Consider the following 11,940-nt stretch of genomic DNA (forward strand, 5'->3'; position numbering starts at 1 on the left):
TTGCTTTCTCTGTTTGTGTCTTTCGTAAAAGCAATAAGCTTTGCTATAAATGAATGATGGAACGAGTTGTTTGTTATTAGTGTCGTAGAAAATTCCTGATACCCCTTTTGTGTATGTTACACTTCTATCTGATATGCAGCAGTCAAAATATATTTAGTTATGTGAGAACATGAAGATCTTCAGGAACTGGAGAATTGTTACTGATTTATAGAACTGCACTTGTAAAAGGATGTGATTCCTCTAAAGTGAGGGAACACTTTTCAGGGTAAAATACAGTAATTACTGTTGATTTAAAATCAGCAGTTAAGATTATAATAAAATGTATGCACAAAATTTAAAATTTACCATGAAGTTTTTAGAATTTCAACCATGGCATTTCTCACCAAATTATTTGAACAAGGTTTTTTCTGAGAATTCAGTAACATTGGAGCTACAGAAACAGCACACGTTTTTTTCCCCTCATTTACTTCTTTTCCTTCTGAGAACTTCTAGGACAGATTGTGCTACGCAGTAAGCAATAGCTTGAACAGTGACCATTGGATTCACTCCCAAAGCTGTGGGAAAGACACTTGTATCAGCCACATAAAGGCCTTCCATTTCCCATGTTTCTCCTGTCTGATTCACCACTGATTGCTTTGGATTAGAACCCATCCTGCAACTCCCCATTTGATGTGCTGAACACAATGGTGTTGAAAGGTCTGCGAGTGGCCTTGAACTTTCTTCCTTAACGAACTTCTCAAACTCATGATAGCTCACTTGCTTTACATTTAAGGTCCTTCCCTTATTATGATGTGTTCCAATTTCTTCAGCTCCAGCAGCCGCCAGAATTCTCAGCACCTTATCAATTCCTTTCTGCAAGTTCTTTTCATCTACACCTGCCAATTTATAACTGATACGATGTGGTGATTCCACAGTACCTGATCCTTTATCCCTTGCCAGTGCAAATACATGAGCTGTTCTAGAAAATTTTCGCATTCGATCTCTTATATCGACTCCAGAAGTCCACGGTGTGACAATTGAGAACATGCCAGGATGCAACGAAGGTGTTTGGATCACTGCACCATATCCAGATTGTTCAAACTCTGCAACAACAGAGGACATTGCTGTCATTATCCCTCCTTCATAGCTCTTCTTATTTGCCTCCGGCCACACCTCAGAAGCAGGTTCATCTGGAAAGTAGCCCCAAGCCATTGCCACTGGATGAAGATGTAAGTTCCTCCCAATGTTCTGATTCCTTAAGCCACTTCTTTTAAGCAATGCTGGAGTACATAGAGCTCCACATGCTACAATGGTCACCTTGGACTCCACCACACAAATGTCCTTAATCCCTTTATATTCAAATTCAAAGGCCACTCCACCTGCAACCTTTCTATCCCTCCCTTCCATTTTCTTGTGCAAGACTTTTAGTGCCTCACAACCTGGAAGAATTGCTCCATTTCCAGATTTCACCAAGTCCACCAACCATGTTTCTAAGGTGCCCTTCTTCTTCCCATCCTTACAACCCATGCAGCACCAGCCACAGTAATGATCCGATGAAGAATTCCTAGGAATTGTATTCACAGGATATCCCATCTCTTGACACCCTTTTCTCAGAACAGCATTGTTGAATCCTTCATCTTCAATCTCAGATTGAACTCCCATCTTCTCACAGACAGCATCCAAGGCTTCTCTATACAATTCACTCTCAAACAGCTCAAGCCCATGTTTCTCACACCATTCCTTGCACACATGCTGTGGGGTTTTAATGGAAGCAGACCAGTTTACCGCCGACCCTCCACCAACAGTGGATCCTGAAAGTATGAACATACCCATGTCATCACTTGCAACCAATCCACCATTGAGGTACATTTGATCCATGGTTTGTCCTTCAAGAAGGGAAAGATTGTTCCTTGCAGAATACCCTCCTTTTTCCAACACCAACACTTTGTAACCAGCTTTTGCCAGAACACCAGCTATGACTCCACCCCCTGAGCCAGAACCAACCACCACAGCATCACATTGAATCACCAAAGAAGGAGAAGACAAGTTTGCTGCAGCTTTGTGCTTTCTACGAACGACAGAGACAGAGAATCCTAACTGTCTCAGAGCATCTGCAGCGATGTCTCGTGGGTTATTCAGATGGACAAGACCTTTGTAGAGGGGTCCTATCACCTCTTCTGCATCTTCATCTTCCTTATCATCTTCTGCTTCCTTAGATTTTCCATCTAAAAAGTGGTTCTTCAACTGAGCTTTGAATTTTGGATCAGGTCCACAGTATCCAATTGCTTTCCATGAAAGGTTCTCTTCGGATTCATCTGTCTGAGATTATCTATGTGTTATGCCATGTGACTACAATACAAGCTTCCAAATAATACAAAAATATTTTCATCAAACTGTACAAATCATAACTTGGTCAATAATGCCTACGTGTCTACACCATTATAGATTCTTTCAACTGGTTGAACGGCTACAAGGAACGAGTGACAATTACTTTTTGCACCCCCATGCCTTCTTCCTACACATCGATGGGTTTAACAAAAACTTAAGCATTTTGGACATCAGAAAACATTTCTGTGAAAACATTTGGGTCAGGTTTGTGGTTCAATGAGTTTCTCCCCGCACCTTCAAAGCTTTCTTCTTGCACCTCCAATTTTCTTCAAAATGTCAAAATTGGTTCACAGTGAAACTTTTTATTTTGAAAGTCGATTTTGAAAAAATTAAATTTTAAAATTTGATTCTTTCTTCGTCAAATCTTGAAATTCAATAAACACATCGGTTTTTAAAATCTGATTGGATCTTCATCGAATTTCAAAATTCAACTAGATGTTCATCGAATTTCAAAATTCAACTAGATTTTCATTAAATTTCAAAATTAAATTTTGAAATTGTTGAAATTTTTTTGTACTTGTAACTGTTTATCCACCTCATTAAATGAGGATATTTTCAATAATTTAAGGATGTAGTTAGAAAACTTGGAGGTCCCTGCAGTCCATTTTTTGTGGGCAATTACTTTCTCAACCTCATCAAATTTCTTCTCCCACCCCGTAAAAGAAAGAGACGTTTGAGTTCTGGAAAAAAAAATTCCAGAATTGTTTATTTAGTTATAGAAAATAAATTCTGAAAATGATGGGGTGCAGTAAGTAATTGCTTTTTGTCTCGTTTTGTTAGCAAAATGTCGGTCAAGCTCCTTCTACAACTCAGAATTGTTTTTTGGACCTTACAAAACCACCTTGGAAACAATTTACTTATAAAATACATTTTTTTCTCTTTAGTTTTTTATGGATTAAAAAATAAAATAATGTTTTGTTAATTGTTATAAATTTTTATAAGATTTTTTATTTTATTATGTTTACTTATAGTAAAAAGTATATATAGTAATTAAAAATCGTGCAAAATGTTCTTGAAGGGATGGGTTGAGAAAGGAGATGCATTTAAATCTGATAAGTTGGATGCACCCCAAAGGAATCTAGTGACGTTGAAAAGTCATGTTTGTCCCCACTCCACCCAAATCAATTTCTTTTCCTTCTGTGATGTATCTCTGTCCCACGAGTCTTTCATTTCCACCACTAACTATTATTTCCTTTACCTTCCCATTTTTGTTATTCACTCAAAATAATTATATGTTCTTGATTAAAACTGTTTCAATTTTAAGTTGATTAATAAAATAATATAATTTGTTTGGACTTCAAGTATTTTAGATAATATTTCAATCACAAATGTGTTTTTAATTTCTAAATTTTCTAAACTTACATACAAAATTGAAATTAAAAATAAATAAATATAATCATTTTAGTTTAATGATATTAATTTTTTTATATACTAAATGATGTTTTAAACTATAATCAAATTGAAATATGTTAATTGAGATAAATAACTCAAATATATGAAAAGAATTTCATACACTATTGGTTTAAAAGAACTACATATCTTTATTTTCAAAGTTGATAATCAAACTGTGTCAAAAGTTAGAACAATAATAAATTTCAATTTTACAACTAAATTTAAAGACTAAAAATATATTTAATTTTTAAATTATCTATAATCTCAGTTACTTGATGTGATACTGTTATATCTACGAAAACATAATTAAAAATAATAAGAAGATGTGAAAGAAACATTACTACTTAAAGTTTGTAGTTAGACATGTCGGTCTATGATGTTTGGCTTGTGAGAGAAAAGGATAGAAGATAGGAAGCAGAGAAATTAATGGAAATTATGAAGGGTGAAGGAAGGACGTGGTCCTTTCTTGGGGTCCTTCTGCAGGGGATTTTAAATGGAATGAGTTGGAAGAGAAGGTTGATTAATGCCATAGCTACCACCCTCACATTTCATACTAAACACTCACGTTTTCAAATGTTACTGCTGTGTCTAATCAATTTATATCATAAATACTAAATAATACCAATTAATTAAATTGTTAATAATAAATAAAACTATTTTTACTTTTTATTCTTTTACATTTTTTTTTCTTTTTGGTATCATCCATACTAGTCTAGGACTTTGGAGCCAAATCTTAGTTCTACTGTACTCCGTACCACTTTCATGTGGGACACTCGTCGCAGACACCTTTATGCTAGAAGGTGCAAAAATAAAAAGAAGTAGAAATAGAAGAATACGAATTGTTTGATAAAAGAAAATTAGATAGAAAAAGAAACAAAAATTTGTACGTTTTTTAGTTTTTCATAATTTATTCGTATTTCTGTCAAATAAAATATATTTTCATAATTTAGTTTTTTAATTAAATGATTTATTTTATTTATTTATTTGTTAGCAAACACACCGTAGTTGTTTTTAATAACCTCCAACTGGATCAACTACAACCTTTATCTTTCAGTACAAAGGGTCCACTTTTTGCAGAGGCTTTCAATAATACTTCTATTCCCTTCCTGTATCTCTATCATGTCAGTTTTATCATTATTATTTTATTGGGAGTATTTCATTTTTTCTGCTTAAATATCCTTATTGTACGGATTTTTCATTTATACTGGAAAGTCAAATTTTCAACATAAATAATCAGCCGAATTTTAATCTAATTATTTTAATATTTTAAAAATGTAGATATTGAAAAGAGAAGAAGAATTCAGCATTACTGTTCATAGTTGAAAACTTGACTCTCATTTAAAAATTGAATCTTTTAGGTGTGAGCTAGATCTAGTTGGATTAATAGTATCTGTTTTTTTGAATAAAGAAATATCTGAAAAGTTGATTATATTAAAGATATTTAGAAAGTATAAAAATCCATTAATATTTCGCTTGGGATTCCCTGTTAAGTAGGTCACCATTGGAAACATGAAATAAAGTGTAACTCGTGATTTGGTTAAAAATTTCAGGTGAGAACACAAATTTTTATATAATACTATTTTTTTAAATATGAAAATTAATTTTTTCATAACTATTTTATTTTTATAATATATATCAAATAAATATAAATATGTTCCACCTTATTATTATTAAAAACATAAAACTCCGTTACAAAACTAAATACAAAATTAAAGATAGATTGAGAGTATCATCACCTCATCACTTCTTCAACTAAATCTAATGGATTATCACATTCAAGTTTCAACCACTCCAACTTTAGTTTTGCATCATAACATACATTTTAGATGCCACAGAGTCAAACGGGAACATTAATGTTAGCTTTTTCATGCACTTCTTTAAAATTTTTTATTTTTTAAATAACATTCATTCTTTAAACTTTAACTGTTCCTTATGCTATTTTTAACTAATACAGGTAAAGGTTATTAACTTCAATAGTGAAATTGTATATCTAGAAAAAAATAACATGTGTTTTTATTAGATTAGAAACCGTACCACCAACATTCTTAACTTTTTATCATTGTACGCATTTGTAAAATGGTCCAAAAGATACTTCTAACAGTATATATGTATGGACTATTCATAAAATGTGACTTATAACAATAAATTAATTTCTCAAAAACTTCAGTACTTAATTTTAAATGTATATTATACTGTTTTAAATACCATGCTGATAATTAGGTGTCATAGCCATTTATGCACTTGGACTCAGATGAATAAAAATAGTTTATTGGAAGAAGATGATATTAGAAAATGGTGATAACAATAAAGAAACACAAAGTAGTTTTTTTTTTTAAAAGAAAAAAGAAAAAGGAAGAGACAAAGCAGCAGAAAACATTGAATGTTTTATATGTGCTAATTAAGGCATGGTGAGCTCCAGGTTGGTATTCAAAATTGAGAAATGCTTGTAAAAATTTATAAGAAACATTATATTTTATATATTATGCCTATTAAAAATCAATCACTGTTGTTTTCTTTAATAGTTCCTCCAAGGTTTTCACACATACAAAGAATAGTGAAAAAAAGGGTAGTATGCCATAGTATAACAACTTTAGTACTACTCACACAGTAATTAATTAATTCACAATCTTTCTAGCATTAATGTTATTAATTAGGAGTATAAATAAAAAACAACCAATACTATATTTAGATTCAAATGTTTATCTAATTTCACACCGACAGTTAAGAATGTCAATTCAACTTACCAAATTTTATACACTTTTCTAAAACCATATTGTGTCAAATTTTTTTGAAACAAAACTGTTTGAATACAAATCTTTTGAATCTGCTTATATATTATAATTTATTTTTAGATTAAATTATTTACTTTTAAATTTATTAGACATATTGATGTATATTTGAGTTTGGAAAAAGTATCACTTTGAAAAGCTAAAATGAGACTTATTCATACGCAACCACTTACTACTAGAAGACAAACATAACATAAAAGTTAGAGAAAGGTGGATTGCATGAGGAGTGAAAGACACAAATGTTAGGTTTATCATAGGTTTACGGAGAGACCCTGTTATTTGAGTTTAACTATACAGGATGAAATCATTATCTAAAACTTTTAAGATAATGAATTAATCGATTTTTCATCTTTATATAATATTTTAATTTTTTATTTTTATTCACGTGAGACTTAAATTCATGCTTCAATTTCCAAGAACAAATATATAACTAATAAAGAGAGAGTATATATGTTTTATATTTTGAAAAATACCTGAGTAAAGAAGACAAGGAGAGTGAGAAGTTTGATGGTCCTGAAGAGCAGTCTCAAGAGACGAATGTAACTGAGAGACCATGATCGCATGATGTCTTGTCTTTTTTGCAGAGACAACTCAGGAAAGCTATGGATGAAGGGAAATTTTGTTGAGATACACCCCATCCCACACAAAATTAATGTTCCAAACCACGTTGACAACCCCCATAACGCCAACTTCAGTAACCATGTCAATGGGTGTTTCAGCTTCTCACACATCACTCCCCCTAGCTGTAACATCACAAACCACACAAACACATAACATTTCACTATATATACACAAATAATTATGCATAACCCTTTTCATAAAAGTGACGTCTCATCATCATCCCCACAATGTAAGCTCCATTCCTGACTATTTTTTATGAAAGCTAGTTTTATCTGCTGTTGCAACTTTTGATTCATGATAACAAAGTGACCAAGAGAGAAAGAACGTTCGTTTATAAGTGATTTTTGCATAACAGTGCAAATGGACACAAATACTGCAACACTATATATCATTATACATTTTGAACGTAATTGAAATAAATATTAATAACAGTTTCATGTTATAACTGGAGCTTGAAATATGCCTTAAAACCGTTTTCGGTATAGAGAGAGGTTTGGGGTTTGCGATATCATAAAAAAGATTTAGAAGGAATAAACGAAAGAGAATTTGCAAGTAGGTATTAGAGGAGGCGTACAAGTTCTGGTGTGCCTGCCATGGAAGCTGAAATCCGATAGAACTTGTTGACAGATTCATCGGAAGTGTGAACAGAGTGGTCGACGGAAGGTAAGATACTGTCACAGAGAGCAGATAGGGATTTCATTTGCCTGGAAGAGAGAGAGTTGGTGAGAGGTTGTTGTTTTTTCTGTCTCTCTCCACCACTGAGAAGAAGTCTGTGTGTGTCAATACTTCCAAGCTCCACCACAGTGTGATCCTTCTTTCCATCCACTCCTATTCCAAACCTAAAGCTACCCTTTCTAAAGCTTCCACTTCTTCCTATGGTTCTGTCCTCCATTGTTATACTTTCTCTCCTCTCAAACCTCAACACTGCCTTCTTCCAACCCTTTGCAGTTTATATATATAATACCTGTTTGACAGATACCCATTACGCATATTTGTTTTTCTTTTCAAGAAAAAAAAAACCCAAAATGAAATATATAATTAATGACTATTTTTCTCCCACCGAAAAAGAGACAATATTATGAAGCGTGTATTTCAAATTTTGTTATATATAATATATATTACTGTTTACATTAATTATTTTTCTGATATAAGAGCAATTTTGAACATCTTTCGGGTGTGGTGTTATATAATTAATTACGTTTTAAGGATAAAAAGAGAGAAACACACTTATTTATCTATGATTTATTACAATTTCACTATAATTTTTAAGTATAATTTTTGTTTTTAGTAATGGCACGATGAATACTTTTATATTCATTTCATATATAATATAAGGATAAAATACTTATAAAAAGATAAATTTTTGCATTTTTTTTAAAATAAAAGAGTAAAAGATAAAAAAAATAATATTAAATGAATGTAAAAAATTTATGTGTTTAAAAAATATATATTCTTTTTATTTATTAATATGATTCCATTGTGTATTCAAAGATGGTTTTGCTTAAGCATATCCAATGAAATATCAGTGCATATATTATGATAAATAGCAAATTATTGGTTACTTATGATATAATATTTGGTCTCAATTGTGGTTGAGAATGTTTGAAATGATCCCAATTTTTTTTCTGTTTAATATAGTCCTAAAGAATGTAATTTGTGTTCAATTTGGTCCTTTTTGCAAACGCGGTTTAAATCGTTAACGGCCAAATGTCCAGATATGCAATTACATAATGAAATGTCATGTAATGGCTTGCGTGAAGTCCTTTGTGGCGTTGTGAGTTGGAAGACAGGAAGAGGCCGAACAGTGAGGGAAAAGAAGAAGTGAACCGAACGACTGAAGGGGTGAGGCTACCGAATGGTGGAGGTGATGGAGGTGTGTGCCGCGACGGATTTCTGGTTCTTGTGGTTTGCATGTTTGGGGTTGGCGAGGATGATGGAGGTGTGTGCCGCGACGGCGTGTTGAAGAAGGGAGAGTGGTAGTAGTAGCGACGACCATGGAGATTCCGATGTTGGCTATGAATGTTGTACGAAACTCGTGATTTAGGTTGGTGCTAGAGGAGGAAGACTTGTGATTTGCTGCAGGTTTGATGGCGTCGCGAATGGAGATGTGCTGGTTGCAGGTTCTCGCATTGAGTGACGCGATTGTTACGGCGACAACGACCTGAAATGGGCTTTGCTATGCAGTGGTGGTGGCAACCTAAGGTTTTGGAAGCGCGAGGAAGATGATGCGCGAAGATGGTGGTCTGGCGAGCTGAGACCCTAATCAGAAATACATTTTCAACAATTAGGGCTTAGGTGGTGGAGAAGATGATGGAGGTGCGAAGATGGTGGTTGGCCGTGACCGTGGCGACGGCGGTTAAGGTCAGGTGGTGGCTAGGGTTTCTATGTAGGGAAAATTAGAGTTTCTGGAGGTAGGAGATGATGATGATGTGTCAAGGGTGATGTGTCATTTATTGAATATCTAGACATCTGGCCGTTAACGATTTAAACGCCGTTTGTAAAAAGGACTAAATTGAACATAAATTATGTTCTTTAGAACAACATTGAAAAAAAAAATTAAGACCATTTCAAACATTCTGAATCAAAACTATTTTATATAGGTATTATACCGTTAATTATATATATATATATATGGATGTATGTATAATATTATTACTTAAACAGGATTAAGTATCTATCAGGTTTGCAATATACTTTAAAAATAATAAAAATACTAAATAATTTTTTCCTTTAATGGCTAATTATAGCAGATCTCGAATTTTGTGTTCATTGAGGTGTTTGTTCCCCATATTTCCTCCTTTTTCCTCTCACATTAAATTAATTGTGGTGAATATTGATGTATATTCTCTTTCAGACAGCCAGAGAGGATTTTTCTTTTTAGACATATGACACTATTGGTGATATTAATACAATAATTGAAACAGAGGTAGATTGTGCGGTACTAGAAAAGGTTTTCCTAAAAGGACATTTAGGTGTAAAATACAAAGGATTTTTAAGTTAAAGTCATTTAATTTTATTGATTACATAATAAAAAAGTAATATATATATATATATATATATATATATATATATATATATATATATATATGTTTTTTTCATTAAATGTTTAGACATAAACAAGATTTTTTAGTGATATTTAGAGGAACCAAATGATAGCACTAATAAGAAAAACAAGAAAATACTAATAAAAGGAGAAGACTGATTTGGTTTTGAAAATAGTAGACTAAATGAGAAAATTAACGAAAACCATATTTCAGCGAAAGAATACGCGTATATACTTTTACGACATTATTATATTTAAGTGGTATATCTCAATGTACATTTAATACATTCTGAAAAGCATAAGTGAAAATGAAAGTGCTTATGAGTTGTGACATCCTCTAATTATTTTTTTCTTTCTGATAAAGCTCGATATGAGCTTTGTTATATTTAATGAGATTAAAACGAAAAGTTTACTTAATATTATTATGATTGTGTTTTTTTATCCACAAATATTAATTATTAACATTAGTTGGAGAAATCATCTTTTTTTTTCTAACTTTATTATTAGGCCATCTTATAATTCCATTAGGGTCGTGTTGTAATCTTAACAGAGAAAATTTGTTAAGGGCGAAATTTCCACATGATATGGAAAGAAACTCTTTATATTGCAATGTTTTTTCTTGTTGGATTTAAAGTTTTCCATTGGCAGGTTACCGTAGGTAACTTTTGCGTTTGCCATAATATTCTTTAAAGAGAAAAATAATGGTTTAAACATTAAAAGACGAAAATAAGTTTTATTTTTCAATTATTGCTTCACTCCATGAGAGAGAAAATAACACGTGTTGATGATAAAAAAAAATGGTAAATCATAATACCAAAAAAAAAAAATGAGAATAGAAAGAAGAGAAAGAAACAATACTTTCCAAATAAATGCAACTGATAACTGTACGTATTTACTCTCTCATCTGCCACCAGTTTGGCTATTCTATTTCGAGTACGTTTCTTGAAAAGAAATAAAATATTATTACAAGTTTTATATAGGAATAATTTGAGTGTTGAGGAATTGTGATTGTTATCTATAGAATAATAATTAATTATAGTTATCTTATCATATTCTATACTAATTTGTGGTCCATTAATATATGCCTAATTGATCTATCTTTTTCATGAATATATATCACTCAATCACTAACTTATAATTAAGCATGCATTCATGCTCCAACCAACAACCGAATTGCCAAGAGCTGTCTATTCTATTTATTCATTTCCAATTCTTAATTTTCTTTCTATTTTATATATAATATATACGCACTCACGAATCAAGTTTTATTTCAGCTGATAGGAATCAAGATATTTCATATCGAAGACTTGGCTTTGATGGTTGGTTAAAAGATCAATTTCTATGCATTATTGTTACATGTCACGAATTTATTGATTTATAAATAATCATGTACGATAACGTACAGTACAAGTAGAGACTAATTTACTACATCCAAGCATACATGTTTATATCATTTTTCTACTTTCAATAATTATTAAATAATTTCAAAATTATCACAAAAATGATGGTTGATAAGGAATTACAATAAAAAGAATATTATAATCATCTATGCAAATTCAGAAATGTAAGTAGTTTTAGAAATTATATAAATATAATCTTGTATTTTTTACATATAAATTAAGTGTCGTACAACATCATAATGTTTAATAGTACCGCTTAGATACAAAGGATTTGAAAAAAAGATTAAAATGAAAAAAAAAGTAATATGATTTTACATAGCTAAAGAAA

The 11,940-nt window shown here is 31.7% G+C and overlaps 1 protein-coding gene across 1 annotated transcript; it reads right to left on the reverse strand.

The window, feature by feature from the left end:
- Positions 1 to 178: 178 nt before the first annotated feature.
- Positions 179 to 8,091, reverse strand: LOC148192091 (long-chain-alcohol oxidase FAO4A-like). The gene is made up of 3 exons (XM_088100476.1): positions 7,744 to 8,091; positions 7,022 to 7,291; positions 179 to 2,298 (listed from the first exon to the last, which is right to left on the reverse strand). The coding sequence occupies exons 1-3, from the start codon at positions 8,059 to 8,061 to the stop codon at positions 460 to 462; spliced, it is 2,427 nt and encodes an 808-aa protein (XP_087956602.1). The 5' UTR covers positions 8,062 to 8,091; the 3' UTR covers positions 179 to 459.
- Between the last annotated feature and the right edge of the window lie 3,849 nt (positions 8,092 to 11,940).

The sequence above is a fragment of the Vigna umbellata genome, chromosome 10 (genome assembly GCF_029865625.1).
Source record: "Vigna umbellata cultivar VRB3 chromosome 10, Vumbellata_1.0, whole genome shotgun sequence".
Taxonomy (NCBI): domain Eukaryota; kingdom Viridiplantae; phylum Streptophyta; class Magnoliopsida; order Fabales; family Fabaceae; genus Vigna; species Vigna umbellata.

What these genes read in the sequence shown, in the direction of transcription:
- LOC148192091 (XM_088100476.1), bottom strand. Translation starts at nt 8,061, where the DNA reads ATGGAGGACAGAACCATAGGAAGAAGTGGAAGCTTTAGAAAGGGTAGC. An exon ending in TGGCAGGCACACCAGAACTT is followed by an intron (nt 7,292 to 7,743) that starts GTACGCCTCCTC and finishes GTGATGTTACAG; the next exon opens with CTAGGGGGAGTGATGTGTGA. An exon ending in TCCTTGTCTTCTTTACTCAG is followed by an intron (nt 2,299 to 7,021) that starts GTATTTTTCAAA and finishes AGATAATCTCAG; the next exon opens with ACAGATGAATCCGAAGAGAA.